The sequence below is a fragment of the Mustela putorius genome, unplaced genomic scaffold (genome assembly GCF_011764305.1).
Source record: "Mustela putorius furo isolate JIRA1106 unplaced genomic scaffold, ASM1176430v1.1 tig00000731_pilon_pilon_pilon, whole genome shotgun sequence".
Lineage (NCBI taxonomy): Eukaryota > Metazoa > Chordata > Mammalia > Carnivora > Mustelidae > Mustela > Mustela putorius.
This window is the reverse complement of record NW_025421461.1, coordinates 2,989,072-3,008,614: the sequence shown is the minus strand read 5'-3', so window position 1 is coordinate 3,008,614 and position 19,543 is coordinate 2,989,072. Positions and strand designations below refer to the sequence as shown.

Genomic DNA, 19,543 nt, shown 5'->3' with positions numbered 1-19,543 from the left:
TGGGCAGCTTGGAGAGGGGGGCTGACACCCCCACCCCCGAGCTTTTACTTCCCTGGAGGAGGGTGCCAGGGCCTCTGAGATGCTGCTCGACTCCACTTTGGTTGCCTCGGCTAGAGTCCTAGAACACCAGGCGCGGAGGCTGGGTCTGCAGCCTGCCAGACCGCGCTCTGGAAATCTTGTCAACCTCGGTCATCCAGGAGCATTTGGAAGATTCCAGATCCTGAAACGCCCCACCTGGAGAAGGCAGTTCCCACTGCGCCCCTGTGCCTGAGGCAGCACCCACATGGCCCCTGGGTCCTAGTCCCTGTTCCTAACACCCTAGGCCTGGACCCCAGACACACTGGGGCCTGAAAGCAGTGTGGGAAAGAAGAGCTTTATCCAGAGGGAAATGTAGGCATTATTGGCTTATGTAAGAATCCTGGGAAACGTTCGTGGGAATGGTTGTGGGAATGGTTTTGAGGACCAAGTCACTTCACAGACGCAGGAGTATGGGAGAGGGCCTAGACTGGCAGGATACCCCGGTCTGCGGACAGCAGATGTCACCTAACAAAGACCTCCCCACCCCCACCCCTGAGGCCCAGGTGCCCAGGAATGAAGGAAAAGGTTTGGTCACCCTTTCGAGAGTCAAAGCCAAACCAGCCCAGAAAGGAGAGAAGATCTGGAGAAGGCATCACAGGAGCCACATCATATTGTAGCCCCAAGCCACACAGCCCATGGCCCTGCCTTGTTTCGGTCACACTGCAACATTAATAAAATGTCTCCTTGCTCTTCTTTGTCAGTGGCAGCTAGTTTTGCTGTGTCATGTGGGGGTTGTAGAAATTCGCACTAGGCGCTCGACAGAATGGGGGCAGGAAGAGCTATTGCCCAGGTCACTGGGGTGCACAGAATGGCCAAGCATTTGGGAGTCTGAGTGAAGCAAGGATCTGCGTGTGCGTGGGGAGGGGGGGAGCAGCGTGTGCTCCAAAACCTTGTTCGATTGCATCCTGACCCTTCTCTCTTCCCTCTCCTCCTCTCTCTGTCTGGCGTCCACAGGGGCTGTGTCCTGGGGTCCTGCTGGCGGCTCCCTCCCTGCAAGTGTGGGTATGGGTGGGCGGTCTTCATTGCTCCATCTATGAAGCGGGAGTCATTGAGGGCACAGTCATGCCAGAGTATAAGATGCCCAGTGCCTTAGCCAGGCCATCCCACGCTCACCCCCAGAACCAGCACACCCCCATAATGCCCCAAATCTCCTCCTGGGGCTTTGCAGCTGACCACCCTGGGACAGCAGACCCAAGCCTCCCACAAGCATCAGCCTGGGTGATCCCAGGTGCCCAGGGCTCCATGTCGTCCTCCCCTGGTGACAGAGCCAGTGGGCTGGGCAACCGGACCACAGTGCCAGGAGACAGGACCCGTTCCATAGGTTGCTGCAGGGGCCCCTCCTCCTGTCCCTTACTCATTAGCCAGGCCACAAGGTAACATGGGCTTGGCTGGACAAGGCTGGCTGAGGAGAGTGCCCAGGCATGCAGGACGGACAGCAGCCTGGTCTCGGAATGGACAGAGTTCAAGACACAGCCCCCCAAGACCGAGGGGGCTGTTGCCCTGCCCTCCGCAGGCTGGTCCCCATTGGCTTTGGGGCTGAGGTGTGGACGCTCTTCGTCCTTTCCGGACCCCTGGTAAGAGGGTGAAGTTGGGGGCGGGTAGGTGGTAAGGCTAGGGGGCGGCTGCTGTCCAGATGTGATGCGGGCTGTGCCAGAAGCTGCTCACACCCCTCCCCAGAAACTGCCCACGCTGACCACGTGCAGGCTGTAGCAGGGGCCACCACCCAGAGCAGGTGACAGACAGCAGGACAGCTGTCCTCAGACAGTGCCTGGGGTGGTCGTGGGGCCTGACCTCGCTCAGCAGCCAGCAGCCCCGACTCCGAAGGGGCAGGCATGTCCTCCTCCAGAAACAAATGGGAAGGCCGGGTCAAATCCCTGGGATGACCAGTGAGACCCATTCATGCAAGAGTCTGCAGGCCCCGCCTTGCCGTTTGCAGGGGGAAGCAGGGGTCACCTACCCATTCTATTTCCAATGGGAAAATTGTTTTAGATACTTTTTTTTCTTCTCACCATAAAGACTAATCAGTACACTCTCCCTACGAAAGTTCCAGACGAAATGGAAAGTTATAAGGACACTTCTCTCTAATCCCACCACCTGGACACAGCCATTACTCAGCCCAGTATGAGGACTGACCAATGATTATGAACAACACCATGGGATTATGAGATGTTTGGGTTCAGCTCTCTGCACTCCGGGCCGGCAACCGTGTTTTTCGGTGGGTCTCCGGTACGAGCCCCCTTCAGTGTGGGGCTGGGCAGTGCAGGGCCCTTGACCCCGGCCGTTGTCCCCCAGTTTTTGTTCCAGGTGCTGACCTTCATGATCCATGTTGTGAGTTCAGTGTTTTGTGGGCACCTGGGCAAGCTGGAGCTGGCGTCAGTGACCCTCTCGGTGGCCGTGAGTATAGCCAGGCCATGTGGGGATGCCCTATCCTCCCCCCACCCGAGACATAGCAGGAGGGCTGATGGCTGCATTCACAGCTGGGCCTGGGGAGGAGGGGGGCTGGGCCTGTGTCACACAGCAGGTGCAGGCAGGGCCTGGGCAGGAAGGGGATCTCTGGCTCAGCCCCCAGACACCGGGTAGCCCCTGGGTTCCCCTCCTTCGGCCCCCAGCCCCTGACCAGCCCTGTGTTCTCTCCCATGCATGGTTCCAGTTTGTCAATGTCTGTGGAGTTTCCATAGGATTGGGCTTGTCCTCAGCATGTGACACCTTGATGTCCCAGGTAGGTGGGCCTCCGGGAGCCGGGCAGGAGGGCGCCCACTGAAGGCCCTTCAGTGATGCCTGGCTCTGGGAGTCCATCAAACAGGCCCCGGGACAGCAGCTGCTCCCGGCCTGCCTGCAAGGACCCCAATGCTATCAGGGACTCCACCCATCAGAAAGAGCCTAAGAGCCATGGAGGGAACGGGGTGGAGGCCGTTCCCTGACCTCAGGTGTCAAATACCAGGGTGCACCTGTGGGAACCCTCCCGCCCTTGGGGGCCCACAGCCCGGGGGGGCTCAGCTGTCCTGGGGAGGGGGGTCTGGACTCACAGTGGACCTGGCAACCTGGGCTTGGTCCTGGCTGCCACTTAGCAGCATGGAGACTTGACAGATGTTCTCGGAGCTTCCCTTGCTCCAGCTGTAGTTGGGAGAATGAGGCCCTCCTTGGTAGGGGCTTTTGAAGACCTGGGGACAAGGGCAGACAGAGGCTGGCCACAGGGCCTGGCATGGAGCTAGTGCTCGGTAAATACCGCTGTTGTAATTCTGCGAGCAGGCTGAGCCCAGAGGGGCCCTCTCCAGGCTGTAATCAGGGGGTGCCAGAGGCCCGCTCCCCAGGCCTGGCTGGCTGCCAACGATGTCCCAGGTCCATCCCCACAGCACTAGCGCCACTAGGAGGTTGACGCCCTAGCTGGGCTGCCCCATCAGAAAGAGCCTAAGAGCCATGGAGGGAACGGGGTGGAGGCCAGAGGGCAGGTACAGAAGGTGTGGGCAGCCTGACCCAGGACTGAGCTGTTTTGCAGAGCTTCGGCAGCCCCAACAAGAAGCATGTGGGGGTCATTCTGCAAAGGGGGACCCTGGTTCTCCTTCTCTGCTGCTTCCCCTGCTGGGCCCTCTTCCTCAACACCCAGCAGATCCTGCTGCTCTTCCGGCAGGACCCGGCCGTGTCCAGGTACGGCTTGGCATCTGCCAGGACTCCCTAAAAAGGACCACTCCCTAGCACACCCCCACCCCCACCCTGTGCTTCTCTGGGTCTCCAGCAGTCACAGGTGCCCCTTGTAGGGGGAGGTTCCAGGATCCCCAAGTTCCCATCTCTCCCTTCCTGGCATGCTGTTCCAGCTGCGGCCAGCAGGGAGCAGACACGAGGCCAGTTTTAATTTGGGAGGAAAGGAGAAAAGAGAAGGGATTTGCATTTGTGCCCCCACCTGGGAATACCTTGTTTGTTTTGTAGGACGTGCATTTTATTTGCTTCTAGATGGATGAGCTCTCTGCTTCTCCCCACCCCCTCTTATACACCGCATGTGACTTCCAATTGAAGTTCCCCAAGCTTTAGGACCTTGGGCCCTCCCACCCACTCCTGGAACCTTCCTAGAACATAGTAGTGGCACCCTGTGAAGTAGAGGCAAAGGTTCTCCTCAAACCTGGGGTGCCCAGAGTGCTTCTCAGGCAGCCTCCCAGTCCCCGCCCCTGTTGCGGAGGGTACAGCCTGGACAGCTCTGGACCTCCTGGCTCTCTTGCAGACTAACCCAGGAGTACGTGCTGATCTTCATTCCAGCACTTCCGGTAAGTGCCTCTGGCTGGCGAGCCTGGAGGAGGGTGGACTTCCACTCCCTTAGATTCTGGCCATTTGCTCGATCATGCTTTTCCCTGCTCATCCATGCTTTTCCATGCTGTATGCTGGGAAGGCCCGTGAGCCCGCGGCCACTGAGGGCAGCAGAAGGCAAGAGGGGAATCTGGGTCTCCTGCCAGTCCATTTAAGATTGCTCATTTAAGAAGTAGCATGTTTTCTGATTAGAAGACCTTTCATTGGAGAAATCGTGGGAGGCGTGGAAATGAAACATTTTAAATCACCTCTGGTCCTGCCTCCCAGAGAGAATATAGGGTAATCTCTCTTTCCGGGGTTATTTCTGTTCGCTGGACACATGCCTGGTTGGAAAGAGGGTCCGTGTGTGTATCTTGTATTGTAACCTGCTTTTCCCCTTTCCAATACATTGTTAATCTCTGGATATGATTATAAATAGCCTTCCGCATCCATTTCGAAGGCCATGAAGCCCCCTCCAGTGCCACAATGTGTTGACCAGTCCCTTTCTGGTAGGCATTTTGGTTGTTTCCAGTACTCACTATCAAAAAGAAGAGTGTGATAAACACTCTTACAGAAAAATCTTCCGGGGGGTGCCTGGGTGACTCAGTGGGTTAAGCCTCTGCCTTCGGCTCAGGTCATGATCCCAGAGTCCTGGGATCGAGCCCTGGCATCGGGCTCTCTGCTCAGCAGGAAGCCTGCTTCTCCCTCTCTCTCTCTGTCTGCCTCTCTGCCTACTTGTGATCTCCGTCTGTCAAATAAATAAATAAAACCTTAAAAAAAAAAAAAAAAAAGAAAGAAAAGAAAAATCTTCCTGAACACCTGTAACGATTTCCTTCAGGTGCTTTATGGAAACTGGAGTTGCTTTGGCAATGGCTAGTCAGTACCCATTCTCCCCGACTAGCAACACTTCACGAGTGCAGAGTATTGTTACTAACATTTTTTTTTCTGATCCGAAATAGTTGTCACAGGCGTTTAATTGCTAATGAACCTTTTTTTTTATGTCTTTATTGATCATTTTGTTCTTCTGTGAACGGTCCGCTCCCTTTGCTTATTTTAGTGGATTCATCTTTTTATTTTTTAAGATTTATTTATTTATTTATTTTAGAGAGGGAAAGGGAGGGAGGAAGGGGCAGAGGGAGAGAGGGAATCTCAAGCAGACCATCCCCCACCCCTGCAGAGCACAGAGCCCGACACAGGCTTTGATCTCACGACCCTGAGATCATGATCTGAGCAGAAACAGGAGTGCAATGCTTAATGGACCGAGCTACCCAGGAGCCCCTGAGTCAAACTTTTTCTACTTATTATAACTCTTGTTAACTAATAACCCTTTGTCCTATATGGCACACACTTTTTTCATTTTTTAAGCTTGTCACTCGCCTTTTAATTTTTTAGTATTTTTGGACTAAAGAATTTCTAATGTATACATAACAGATCCATAACCTTCTTTTTTATGGGGTCTTTGATGAGTTTAAAAACACTTATTCCCCTGTCATTGCAAGATTATATAAACATTTGCCTCTGTGTGGTCTTTGAGCCTTTCTTTGATTTTTATTCTTATCCTTAAGGCTCTACTCTAGCTAATAAACTTTAACTAGAACTCATGATTGCTTATTCTCTCCTTTCTCTATTAATTTATTAAATACCAGCTAAGCAGGGCATCTAGTCAAGTCAGTTTCTGAGATTTCTGGCCGGCCCCAGTGGTCGGTATGTCTGCTCAGGAATCCACTGCTACCCTCTTTGATTTGTTGAGGCTTAGTGAGACACATGACTGGCAGGAGATGGTGGGTCAGGGATGGCGTCCTTGGAACCACAGCACTTCTTTGGCATCTTGCCAGACAGGGCCAGCAGGGCTGGGCTAGGGGAAAACAACCTATAACGTTATCACTGTAGCAACTCCTTTATCGAATAAAGCAAGTCCCTCCCATAAAATGTTACTGTAAAATTGACCAGTAAAGCAATAATAAAAGTGCCAAGTATCATTTACATAATGCTTACCTAACACTTGGCATGCTTAAACGTGCCATATACTGTTTTGTGAGCATCTGACGTTATTATTAACTTCACATATATATGTAGAGATGAATATGCAGTATTCACAGAGATGATTATGCCCATCGTAGATGAAGAAACTGAGGCCCAGAGAGGTTAAGCAACTTGCTTAAGATCACACAGCTCATGAGAAAGCAGAGCCAGCACTTGAACGCAGGCAATCCAGCTCCGGCTCCTTGCTCTTAAGCACTGGGCTATACTGAAGTGAACCAGAGGCCTAAGGGAAGGGGTAGGGCAGGAGGGCACAGGCCCAGGGCCAGGCTTTGACAGAGGACAGAAGAGGGGCAGGGACAGAGCCCCCAGCACACATGCTCTCTCTGTCCTCCTGCCACCCTGTGGGGACTTGAGCCTACTCAACCGGAACTACTGACGGCCACCCTGCTCAGCCCCCCTCTCACTCCCTACCAGCCCAAGACCACTCCCCCCAGATTATTGTTTTCAGCAGCCGGAGCCAGGCTCAAGGGTGGTCACAGTCTGTGTATCAGGGCTCTGCTGGGTGCCTACCTGGGTGGCCTACCTGAGCTGATGGATAGTCAGGGTCAGCAGCCAGGAGCTCTCTGCCAGGTGCTCAGCCTCTTAAACAAGCCTGCGGAGCTGTGCTCTCTGTTGGAGCCAACCCTCCCTCCCTATCTGTCCCTCCCTACAACCAAGCAGGAGCCCCGAGGGGGCCTCTATCCTCCTAAGCAGGGCCAGAGCACCCAAGATGGCTCAGCGGGATTCAGCCCACCCCAGGGGGCCCCAGGCACACTTTGGTGAAGTAAGAGCACCATACTCAGGTATCAAAGAAATTCCTATTGATGGTCATCTCGTGCTTTGATATAGTCATTGTTTATCTGTGTGTCTGGTTTTTTGTTTTGTTTTGTTTTTATTTTACACAGGCATTTTTCCTTTATGTCCTGCTGGCAAAATATTTGCAAAATCAGGTACAGTTCTCTAGCTAGAGGGGCGACCCCTGGTCCCAGCACACTGCCCCATTCCAGTGGGAAGGGGTGCCTGGGGCTTTTCTACACGATCTCTGAGACTGATCAAGGCCTAGCAAGGAGCTGCATGGTCCCGGCCTCTTTCCAACCCCGGGGATAAGCCTGGGCTGGGCCACACCCCTCGCCCCTGCCCCCCACCCCCTTCATTTATTTCAGGGAATCGTCTGGCCCCAAGTCTTCAGTGGCATTGTGGGCAACTGCATCAATGGCTTGGCCAACTACATCCTGGTTTCCATGCTGAGACTGGGGGTCAGGTGAGCTCCGGTACTGGGGGGCTTCAGGGGCCCCATCAGGGACCACTGTTCCCCAGGCACCCCACCCCTGAGTGGGGCGGATCGGTCACCATCCTCACCTCACCAGAACCATAGGGGCTGCCTCAGTCATCCAGAAGTGGGGTGTCCCCAAGTGAGGAATTGGGGGTCCTACTGGTCCCTCAGATTCTGGGGGACTCTCCACCAAGGAGAGGGGGAGAGGAGCCCTCTTCATCCATGCCCCAGCCCACCAGGAAAGGCCAAGAGTGGGGACTTGCCTCGGTGACTCCAGGGACTCTGTCATCATGGTGCCTACGGCACTAGAGGGTCCTGTGGCCGATCCCAGGATGGGGGTGCTAGCTGAGCCATGCCTGGGCCCCCTTCCCCTCCATGCTGTCTTCAGCAGGGGAGCCCCAACCCCTAGGACCAGAGTCGGACATTAGCCCTAGCCCTGCTCTCTCTCCTTTCCCAGGGGCTCTGCTTTCGCCAGCACTCTCTCCTTCTTCGTGCAGACCATCTTCCTCTTTCTCTACATTGTGCTGAAGAAGCTGCACCTGGAGACATGGGCAGGTGCAGGGGGCTGCCCTGCCTTTGGGGGGCTGAGCAGACAAGCAGCAGGCAGGACCCTGGCATGGGTCCAGGGTGTGCATTTGGCAGGGGGACAGAAGACCCGGTTAGAGCCCCGTTGGAGGGACCCTATCTTCGGGCTTGCCTCCATTTCCCCTCAGGGTCTCCTTCCCTTTTGCTCTACCCCTCAGGACCCCGCCCCATCAAATGTGACATGGTACAGAGCCCTGCTTGGGACAGCCCCAGGGTGCTTTCTGGCCTGCTCCCTGATGTCAGGGTGAGGACACAGGGGAAATCCTAGGTGTCAGCAGCAGGCCCAGCACCCGACATTTCTGACCCCAGTTAAACTTCATGACACCTTATTATCCCCATTTTATTTACACAGAGGAAACAGAGTGAGTTTAAATGATTTGCCCAAAATGCCAGAGACAACACATGGTGGGGCCGGACTCGAACCTGTGGCTCTCTGAGCTTTCCTGCCTCCTGAAACCTAACTCTGCAGACCATAGGGTCCTCTTCCAGGCATTTCAAAATTAGCTCTGTGGCTGGGGCCTCAGTCACCGGGCAGGGAGTCTGGGATGCACCCCCCTCCCCACCTCACTGTCCATGTCTACACAGCCCTATCTGCCCTGAGAATCCTTTCAGCAACCTTGACCTCATGCCATCCTCCCAAAAACCCTTCCAGAGAGGCAGGGCAAAGACAACTCAGATTTTCAGATGAGGAAATGGAGCCCCGAAAGGGCAGGGTAGTTGCCCAAGATCCCGCCGTGGTGTAGCAGGCAGAGTGGGGACTGTCACCGTGACCGAGGCTCCCATCCCAAGCCTCCCCGTGGTGCCCCTTGTGTGAGCAGGTGCCCCGCCCTGCATCGTCCTCCCGCACCACAGGGTGACCGGCTGGCACACCCCATGCAGAATGCGAAGTGCCTACACCTGCTGAGCTAAGCCAGGAGTGGGTGAAGCCAGAGAGCCGGAGGCCTGCAGTGGCGGGGGGGGGGGGGGGGGTGCTGCAGTGAGCGGGCATGCGCCTTGGCTCCCGGCCCGCCCCCTAATGGGGGCTTCTGTTCCTAGGCTGGTCCAGCCAGTGTCTGCAGGACTGGGGCCCCTTCTTCTCTCTGGCGATTCCCAGCATGCTCATGGTGTGCATCGAGTGGTGGGCCTACGAGATCGGGAGCTTCCTCATGGGTAAGTGGACGAGCATGGCTCAGAGAACCGTGTGCGCATCTCCGAAACCTCCTCCGCAAGCGGGCAGTTCAGCAGCCTGGCCCAGGCTGGGCCTGTGGCTCTCTCATCCCCCTATGAGGTCGTGAGCTCCCTCAAGGCAGGCCTTAGCCTTTCATGTCAGGACCCCAGCACCACCCAGCAAAAGGCCTAGAACCCAGCAGGTGCCTGGGGCTAGGTGGTTGAGTCTCTGAGGAAGCAAGGGACTGAACCAGCTGGGGTGTGACGTGTGTGTTCTCATCAAAACACCCAGGGCGGCGTCCATACACCCTGAGAATCAGGCCCGTGCAAGAATGGCCCAGGGAAACCTTCTGGGCTAGTCCTTGCCCCCCATTCAGACAGGTAAACTGAGTTCCAAGAACAAGAAACTGTCCAGAGTCGCACAGAGCTGCACAGTGGCAGGGCTGGGACCCAAGCTCGGCTCTCCTGACCTTGGCCCAGGTCTCTTTCTCTTACTCGCCATGCTGAGGTACAACAAGGACTGGAAAGTCAAACCATACAGGCAACAGCCTCCAGAAAATTCCACTGGGATTTTCCTGGAAGGTTGAAGGCCAGGAAGGAACATCTTCCATTGCAAATCAGCCCTTGGAAATCATTTGGCCGTCAGCGTCCAAATCCTGATCTCTTAGAGGTCCCCAGGACTGGGTGCTGACTGTGTGCCCCCCACCCCTGTTCCCCCCCACTCCCCCCTGCAGGCCTGATCAGCGTGCTGGACCTCTCTGGCCAAGCCATACTCTACGAGTTGGCCACCGTAGTCTACATGGTGAGTCTCTTCTGGGGCCACACCCTCCATGCTGGCCTGGCCCCCTTGATGGCCTGGGGTGTCACAAAAGAGGGGCGGGCCGTCACCCTAAGGGCCATCTCTGTCCTGAGGGACCCTCCTGGACCCTCTGTGCCCATTCAGGTCTGGAACCTGCTGGGCCAGCTGCTCCACAGGTGGTAATACTGAACTAAAAGTGTGGTGTTAGAATTTTTTTTAATCATCACCATTTAACAATGGGGGAAATTTCACATGGTAAAAATTTTGCATTCTCTTGAAAAATGGAACATTCCATTTAGCGGTGGGCCCACACTCCCGGCATTCCCCAGTCAGCGAGAGCTGGGTGATGGCATTCCCTCGTTGTGCTGGTGGCAGGGGCAGGGGACCTCCCTGTTCCCCACCACAGTCCCCATAGCTCTCCCACAGTGACGTGAGTTGTCCCTTGTCACTCAGGTGTGTATCTGCCAGCCTCCTGGGGACAGGCAGTCTGTGACCCTGGGCTTAAGGAAATGACTCACAAAAGTCTCTACACTTACAGCACTCATGTATAAGGGGCTTTATTTTACAAATGGTTTCCACAAAACTTGGTTTTTCTGGCATACCTAAGACCACAGCTGCCTCTGAAAAATGTGTTTACTCACGAGTCGCCTTGTGACATCTTCTGGAGAGGGTGGGGACGGCTGGCTGGCTCAGGGCATCCCCAGTCCCTCTCCCCCACCGCAGCCAGACAGCCCTCTCTACTCATGCCGCCTCCCAGGGACCCGTCCTGTCTTCTTTCTCTTCTCCCTCTTGGCCTGGATTGGAGGGTGGGAGGGGCGCTCCACCCCAGCCCTGGCCTCTCCCTGGCTCAGGACCCACCCACCCCATTCAGGTTGGCTCCACTGACCGCCCCTTGTTACCTGTGATCCCAGATTCCCCTGGGGCTCAGCAACGCGGTCTGTGTCCGGGTGGGGATGGCCCTGGGAGCCGCGGACACTGCCCAAGCTAAGCGGTCAGCCATCTCCGGCATGCTTTGCACAGGTGGGTAGAGTCCTCTGGTGGTAGCGGGGAAGGGTCTTGGAAAGTTGGAGCCCTGGAGCAAGGGAGAAACCAGCCCCACTGGGCCCCCAGAGAACCCCTCCGGGGCTGAGTTGACACAACCTTTCCAGCCCTTACCTTAGTGTGTGACCATGTGAAGTCCCTTCCTCCCCAGGCTTCTCCCTCCAGCTGTCCTGGGCCCTTTTGCAAATTTGCTCTCCCAGCACCCCCAGGAGCTTGGGGGCCTGCCCACCCCCCCACCCCCGCCCCGGGCTGAGCCAATCTGTCCTCCTTCTGGCTTTTGTGGAGAGTGGCGGTTCTCAGATTTTCGGCTGCATTAGAATCGGCCTGACAACTGTGTCAGTCCACACACCACTGGGCTTTCCCCCACAGTTTCTGACCCAGGAAGGGGGGCCCAAGAACCCACATTGTGAACAAGTTACCAGGGGATGCGGAAGCCGCTGGTCCAGAAAGCCCACTTGGAGAACCAGAAGAGGAAGGACAGTCCCTCCCTTGTCCTGCCTTGAGGGGTCCTCAGCTGGGCTCCTCCGGCGATTGGGGTTGGGGTGGGGTGGGGTGCTTGGGGTGGGGGTAGGGTGGGGTGCTCGGGGACAAATGTACTTCCTTTTGTCTCTTCCAGTTGGGACCTCGCTGGTTGTGGCCGTACTGCTGAGCCTCCTGAAAAACAAACTGGGGCATATTTTTACAAATGATGAGTAGGTAATCAGTTCTCTTCACTCACTTCTGGGAAATGCCAGAGTGGCTGGCGGCTGGCCCTCAGGGTCGCACGGGCCGACTGGCTTGGCACTGGGTCCAGAGGAAGCGGGACTAGACCAGACTTTGCTCTCACTGGGAGGAAGCTAGTTAGCAGCTGGCTCTGCTTCTGTCCCCAGACGGCGGCGTCTGTCACCTACTTGGACACGATGCTGACCGGAGGGCGGTAGGAAAGTGGGAGGGATCGCTCTTCTGGAGTTTAAGAACACAGACACACATGCAGAAACTCAGCACCAGGAATGTCAGGTTCATCTGGGGCCATTTCTTCTCTCCCGATCCTTTTCAGGAGGTGGTGGAACAGAGGGGAGATAAGAACATGGTCATGCCCTAGATCTCCTCACGAATGTTCTCCCCTGTGTCTTCTGCAGAGAAGTCATGGCACTGGTGAACAAGGTCCTGCCGGTCTATATCGTCTTTCAGCTGTTTGAGGCTGTCTGTGTAAGTACTGCCCTGGTGGGAAGCCGACCCCCCAGTCCAAGTCCAAGTTCATGGGCGCTCCCTGAGGCCTCCATGGGATGCCAGGATTAACTCACTGAAACAGGTAAAGGGCTAACTGTATATAGTAAATGCCCAAAACCTTGGCTTGGATTAATTCTATTGTTATTCAAAACAATGACGACTCTAACCTTCAGTCTTCCATCAAGTCAAAACACAATGGAGATTAGCGAGAAAGATTGCACCAGCATTAACTCCTCCACCCTGTTCTGGAGCAAAGGGACCTGAGAGGGAGGGAGTCATCCCAGAGTACTGAGGGACCCGAGTTTTCTGCATCTCTGAGTGCTACAAGACGGGTCCCATTTAGTGCAGATCAGAATGACATGAATTTTTAAGAGCATCACATTTGAAAAAAGAAAACACTAATGTCTCCTTTTAGAAGCAGAATTTGGAACCCTGTATCTTCTACCTCACATCTTGAGTTCTTTTAGCCTGTGGCTTTGTTACTCATTTGAGTAGTCTGTGTGTGTGGATTCCTTTAAGATACTTGTATAGAATCAGATCTTCTGGGAATCAAGAGTTTTTTCCACGTGGCTGGAACTTGACTCCAGTATGAGGGATACACACAGAGCTTCTCTATGCCTTGCTCCAAACGTTAGGGCAAAAGGGTTCAATCTTTCAGCTTGAAATGTTATCTGTAGGATTTTTATAAATGCCCTTCATCAGGCTGAGGAAGATCTAGTCTGATAAAACATTTTCTCATGAATGGTGTTGGGATTTTCTAGAATGCCCTTCCTGTGTCTATGGAGATAATCAAGTGACTTTTGTCCCTTGTCAATATGATAGAATCACATTAATTGATTTTTTTTAATTTTTTATTTTTTATAAACATATATTTTTATCACCAGGGGTACAGGTCTGTGAATCACCAGGTTTACACACTTCACAGCACTCACCAAAGCACATACCCTCCCCAATGTCCATAATCCCACCCCCTTCTCCCAAACCCCCTCCCCCAGCAACCCTCAGTTTGTTTTGTGAGATTAAGAGTCACTTATGGTTTGTCTCCTCCCGATCCCAAATTGTTTCATTTATTCTTTTCCGACCCCCCAAGCCCCCCACGTTGCATCTCAACTTCCTCATATCAGGGAGATCATATGATAGTTGTCGTTCTCTGATTGACTTGTTTTGCTAAGCATAATACCATCTAGTTCCATCCACGTCATCTCAAATGGCAAGATTTCATTTCTTTTGATGGCTGCATAGTATTTCATTATATATGTATATATATATATATATATATATATACACACACACACACACACATACATACCACATCTTCTTTATCCATTCATCTGTTGATGGACATCTAGGTTCTTTCCATAGTTTGGCTACTGTGGACATTGCTGCTGTAAACATTTGGGTGCACATGCCCCTTCGGATCACTACATTTGTATCTTTAGGGTAAATACCCAGTAGTGCCCTTGCTGGGTCATAGGGTAGCTCTATTTTCAACTTTTTGAGGAACCTCCATGCTGTTTTCCAGAGTGGCTGCACCAGCTTGCATTCCCACCAACAGTGTAGGAGGGTTCCCCTTTCTCCGCATCCTCACCAGCATCTGTAATTTCCTGACTTGTTAATTTTATAGGCTCTCAGTATGAGGCCTTCCTTCTTTTTGGATCTAGGCATTTAAAGTTACACATCTCTAAGCACTGCATTAGTGGCATCTAATTCATTGGCTATGTTGTTTTACTTTGCATTCCAGCTATCTTACAATTTCTCCTGTTCTTTACTCTTTGACCCACAGGTTTAGAAACGTATTAACTTCCAAGAAAAAAAATAACCACAGAAGTGTGTGTTACCTTCCAGTATTGGGGGTCTTCCCAGATTTCTTTCTTTGTCGGTGTCTCTAATTTAATTGTCGTGTGCTCTGGCACAGACCCATCCCGGAGAATGTCGCATGTGTGACCTTTCCCCATGGCCTGTTGTTTTATTTGGGAATTTACTGGGGGGCTTCTGTGACTTCCATCTCCTCTACAACCTGCAGCTATCTCGCAACTCAGTTTGGTTTTCTGGGTTTGTTTTTTCTCCCTTCAATTTTAGGCTTAGCTTCCTTGGCGCTGGAGAGGAGGGGACAGGAGGTAGTGGCAGCGGGCCCTGGCCCGCCTTATGTGCTGGGCACTGGAGACTATCCATGTAATTCAAAATGCTCTAAAGGGCTTCGCAGGCTTGGCACTATAACATTTCAGATGGATAATTCCTTGTTGTAAACCTCCTTTAGCAGCATCCCTGGTCTCAACCCAGTAGGTTCCAGTCACACACCCCTCCCCACCATCCCACACCATCTCCAGACATTGCCAAATGTCCCCTAGAGCCCAACACTGAGAAATACTTGTGTAGACCACATCATTCATCATTTGGGAGGAGTCTTTTTCTAACCCCAAAATACCCTCTATGTCACAATAGATAAAACATGAGTAACCCAAAGGCCTCATTTCCAAGTTCAAGAGGTACCGTCTCGCCTCCTGCACACATTGCCTCTTTGCTCAAAGTGTACCAAACAAACCACAGAAACCGGCACATCCTTTATACTTACGGGAAAGAAAAAGAACCAAGTGTCTGTGCTTCAGACACATCAGACGGAACATGAACCGTGGCTGTAGTCCTTCGTGCACTAGGTCAGGCTGGGAGGAGGAGCCTAGAAAGATAAAGCTGAGCTAGTATTTCCCCAGAGGAGTTTCTATAACAGGGGACACATTTGCTCGCCCCGTGTGGTTTCCAGAATCAGGCCCCCCACCCCAAAGATACCTCTCCACATCCAAATCCCCAGGCCCGTGAAGGTCAGGTGGCAGGAGGGACTTTGCCGACGGGATCTCGTGAAGAAGGATCTAGAGCTGGGGCAGATGGTCTCGGATTATCCAGAGCGTAATCACGAGGGTTCTCATAAGTGAGAGAGGGAGGCCCAGAGGCAGAAGGAAGACGTAAGCCAGACACATGTGGTGGTGTCACCGCTGTCTGTGGACCAAGAGTCAAGGAATGCAAGGAAGCCTCTCAAAGCTGCAAAGGGCAGGGACACGGATTCTCTCCTCCGGCCTCCAGTAGGAACCTGCCCTGCCTTTAGCGCAGCAAGACCCATTTCGGACTCATAATCTCCAGAGCCGGGAAACCGTGCCTGTGCCTTGTTCCACGTTGCTGATTTACTGGAATTTGCCACAGCAGCAGTGGGAAGGCCACCTGGCACAACTCCATGAGCACAACTCTATATGACATTGGTCCTGTTTCCTGGACCGGCTGGTGGTTGGTTACCGGCCCTACCTTGATTTTCTAGAGAGGTGGTCACGGTGTGCAGATGAAGATGGGTGGGGGTGACTGGCCCCGACTCGGTCTCCCCACAGGAGGGAACGAGAGCACTGTCCCGGGGCTGGCTGAAAGCAGGCCTTGCGACGGGAGTGGCTTAGAAGGGAGCCCATGGCAGGAGACCTGCCATCAGTCTCCCGCCCCTCTCTGCCTCCCCTCCCAGTGCGTATACGGTGGAGTCCTGAGAGGGACCGGCAAGCAGGCCTTCGGAGCCATTGTGAATGCCATCATGTACTATGTCATCGGTCTGCCCGTGGGCATCGTGCTGACCTTTGTAGTCAGAATGAGAATCATGGGTATGTGCTGCCAGGGAAAGTAAGAACAGGGCTGGGGGGCCCTCGGACGCTCTGTCCCCATGGCTTCTTGTCTCCCGCAGGCCTCTGGCTGGGCATGCTGGTTTGTGGCCTCCTGGGCGCTGTTGCCTTTGCTGTCTACACCGCCCGGATGGACTGGAAGCTTGCAGCAGAGGAGGTGAGCGAGCAGTGGGCCCTGGCCTGGCCAAGTGTGCAGACTGACTGCTCCCCCAAAGTGCTCAGGGCACATGGGGGAGCAGCGATCTGGTGGGATGGGGGCACGGAGAGGCCGCCTCGGCCTCCACATCCGCTCCCGTCGCGTGGGGGGACCCCAGACGGTGCCAGGGAGCTCTCCAACCACAAGGAGAAGTGCACACACCAAAACCCTTCCTTAGCCAGCCCAAGCTGCTGGAAACCCGAACAAAAACAAAGAGCTCAGTCAAACAAGGCTGAACCCAGACAAGTCCCTGAGCGTGTGGCCCCAGCCGAAGGCAGACGCGTAACCAACGGAGCCACCCAGGCACCCCAAGATTACCATGTGTTAAGGAAGGGCGCTGGCAAGGCCAGTGGTGATCAGGAGGCCGACCCAGGCGAGCTCTTGCTTTCGTAGGCTCAGAAACATGCGGGGCTGCTGCCGCAGAGCCCTGACAGCACGGTGACCGTGGCGACCACGGCCCCCCAACCTGGGCCTGCGAAAGCCGTCACTTCTTCAGGTAATGCGCGGAACAGGTTGGCGGGGCACACACCTGCCGGGGGCACACCGTTCTGGGCAGCCTTGCATCTGGACCCCGGGCCAAGCGGGGACTGTGCAAGCCCAGCCCGCTGTTCCCTCTCTTGGTACGGATGTCCCCTCCTAAATACTGAGGAGACGCTACTATCGATGGATTAAGGGGCCCTGTGTGAGCTACTTCACATCCACAGCCCCGTGTGGTCATGACTATGGCCACGTTCTCAGATGAGGAAGAAGGGCTGAAAGCTTAGGCCTCTTCCCCGTGTTCCCGCTACTGGAACAGGTGAGATCATCATTGCAGGGGCCAGTCAGACCCTAGAGCATGTTCTTCTCCCTGAAGGTCATATCCTGGCCCATAGCAGTTCGTCTTGGTAGGTTAGCCTGGCTGGACCACCTTGCGGACAGGGAGCGGGGGGCACCTTCCCCTGCCCATCTCTCTGTGCCCCATCGGATAGGCGGGCACCCCTGGTTTATATCCAGTGTCTCTGTGATGAAGAGGCGGCCTGGGTTCGAGGCCCGGGTGCCCTCCTAGCTCAGGCAGGCGTGGAGTGTGGGGCGTGTGTGTACACAGCCCAGAGGCCTCACTTATCTCCGTGATCTCTTGGCATCCTGGGCTCTGCGTTCAGCAGCACAGTAGGGGGCCAGTGGACCGAACTCGGGCAGCTTAGAGTGTGGCGAAGAGACCACGGTCAGGTCCAACCAGGCATTTGCGCTCTGAAGACATGTGAACGTCACGCTCAGCACGTGATCATGAGGCCGGGCTTGGATAGGAACCCCTTTAATGTGATTTTAGCAGTAGCTTTCCCTATGTGGCAAACTCACATGGCGAGAGGTTTTCCCACTTAACCACATCATTTCCTCCTCTGATCCTGCTCTGGAGTAGATGTGGCCCATTCCTCTATGTTCAGGCACCGAGGCTGATTTATTACACCCAGTGTAATGCTCACAGCCAGGCCTCCTGGTTCTAAGGCCGCTGCTCTCCCCCAGCCCCCCAGCTTCCCAGTCCCATTGAGTTGGCTCCTGTTGCCTCTGCAGTGGCTATGGGGAACTCCCCCGGCATCACTCTGGTGATGTATTCGAGGCCCGAGGGCCATGTGGACCTCTTCGGGACCGCGGAAGTAGCCCGAGCCCCGTCGGCCCCAGCCAGCCCCCTGTCGATGAAACAGCTGCTCGTCCGCCGTGGGGCTGCCCTGGGGGCAGTGTCAGCCATGCTGATGGTGGGCCTGGTCATCAGGTTCCTGACCACCAGACACTAGCCATGCGGCTTGGAGCCAAAAAGGGAGCCAAGAGCGGCTGCCCCCCACCCCCACCCTCTGCCGCCCACATCTGCCTGCAAAAGCAACCAATCTGGTGTGGGGGTTGGGGCAGCTTGGACCACAGCTCCAAAAACCAGCCGCGGCCAGCGGCTCGTGTGACAGTTTTCTCCAGTCTGCTCCTGATGAAGCCATCTACCCACCTGAGAGAGAGCTGGGGCTGCTGCTAGGAGTCGGTCATGTACAAGGCTTCCAACTGGGAGATTTCCAATCAAAACACAATCACGAAACACAGTCACCCAATTAAAAAGTACGTTATTTTCTAGGAGACTCTGGTGCCCGGGTCTGTTCACAAAGCCTTTGTGGCATGCCGAGACTGGGGCCAGTGGACCCCGTGCATCTCTGTCCCACACACCCTGGCAGATCTGGGCGCCAGAAAACCCAGACAAGGCATGTGGCTGTCCACAGACCCTCCTTTGCCTTTCCGCTGACCCTCTGTTCTATCAGCATCGCGCTGATCACAGACCTTGAGAAGCACTTGCTCTTAGGGCAGGGACGGGGTACAGATGAGAGCAGCCGGACCCAGATGGCCAGGCCATGTGGCCTCGGGTGGAAGACAGTGCCGACCCCAATTCTAGGATGCTTCTCCTGGAGGCCTGGGACTGCCGAACGTTTTCAGGCTCCGTGTGCCTCCGAAGTGGAGGGTGGTCTGGCCTCCCCTGCCACACACAGACCCTTCCAATCAGGAGCTGTAAACGCACTCACAAATAAAATGAATTTATTGATCAGAGCCAATAGAAAAACCAAAAAGGAAGCAGAGACCATAATCCCAGTTTGCAAGAGTCACTGTGAACTCGTGTTGTTGGACCCGGTGACACTCCAGGCCTCCCACTTCCCAGAAGGTGGAGATCCTCCTTGTCTGGGGGATACACATACCTTAGTGAGCTGCTGGCAAGCCAAGGAAGTGACTGGGAACCAACCGAACACAGAAAAGTAATGTCGCCGTTTCCTTAAATGTGTTCTAAGGTTATGAAGTGTTCAGAGCAAAGGGTTCCCTGCCCAAGTAAGTTTGGGAAACAACCCAGGCCAGCACTGCAGATGTTCTACAGGCCGAAGACCCTCTAATATGGCTGCTTCCCAAATTCTGGTCGACAGAATGGGAGGCGGGATCAACTTTTGTGTAAAACCTCATGGGATTAGTGTTCTGGGTGGAGGTTTAGGAAACGCTTGTTTTAGATTAGCAAATGGGGATACGAGGGTAGAGCTGGAAAAAACGTATTTACTACACAGGTATTTAAAAAAATAAAAAGCCATAGGGGTGCCTAGGTGGTGCATTCTGTTGAGCGTCCAGCTCTCGATTTCTGCCCGGGTCACGATCTCAGGGTGGTGAGATCCAGCCCCGTGTTGGCTCTGTGCTCTGCAAGGTGTCTGCTGGAGAATCTCTTTCTTAAGCTCCCTCAGCCCCTCCCCCACAGCCCTCCCTCCCTTAAAAAGTAAAGCCTGAGA

At 54.4% G+C, this 19,543-nt stretch overlaps 1 protein-coding gene across 1 annotated transcript; it reads left to right on the top strand.

Annotated features, from left to right (window-relative positions):
• Positions 1 to 1,461: 1,461 nt before the first annotated feature.
• SLC47A2 (solute carrier family 47 member 2) lies at positions 1,462 to 19,358 on the top strand. Its single transcript, XM_004776575.3, has 17 exons — positions 1,462 to 1,652; positions 2,371 to 2,472; positions 2,729 to 2,797; positions 3,575 to 3,723; positions 4,292 to 4,334; positions 7,281 to 7,325; positions 7,539 to 7,636; positions 8,106 to 8,203; positions 9,269 to 9,382; positions 10,114 to 10,181; positions 11,090 to 11,198; positions 11,836 to 11,911; positions 12,338 to 12,407; positions 15,925 to 16,057; positions 16,138 to 16,232; positions 16,665 to 16,767; positions 17,820 to 19,358. Exons 1-17 carry the CDS (start codon positions 1,500 to 1,502, stop codon positions 18,038 to 18,040), a joined length of 1,746 nt encoding a protein of 581 aa, XP_004776632.2. The 5' UTR covers positions 1,462 to 1,499; the 3' UTR covers positions 18,041 to 19,358.
• The last annotated feature ends 185 nt before the right edge of the window (positions 19,359 to 19,543 follow it).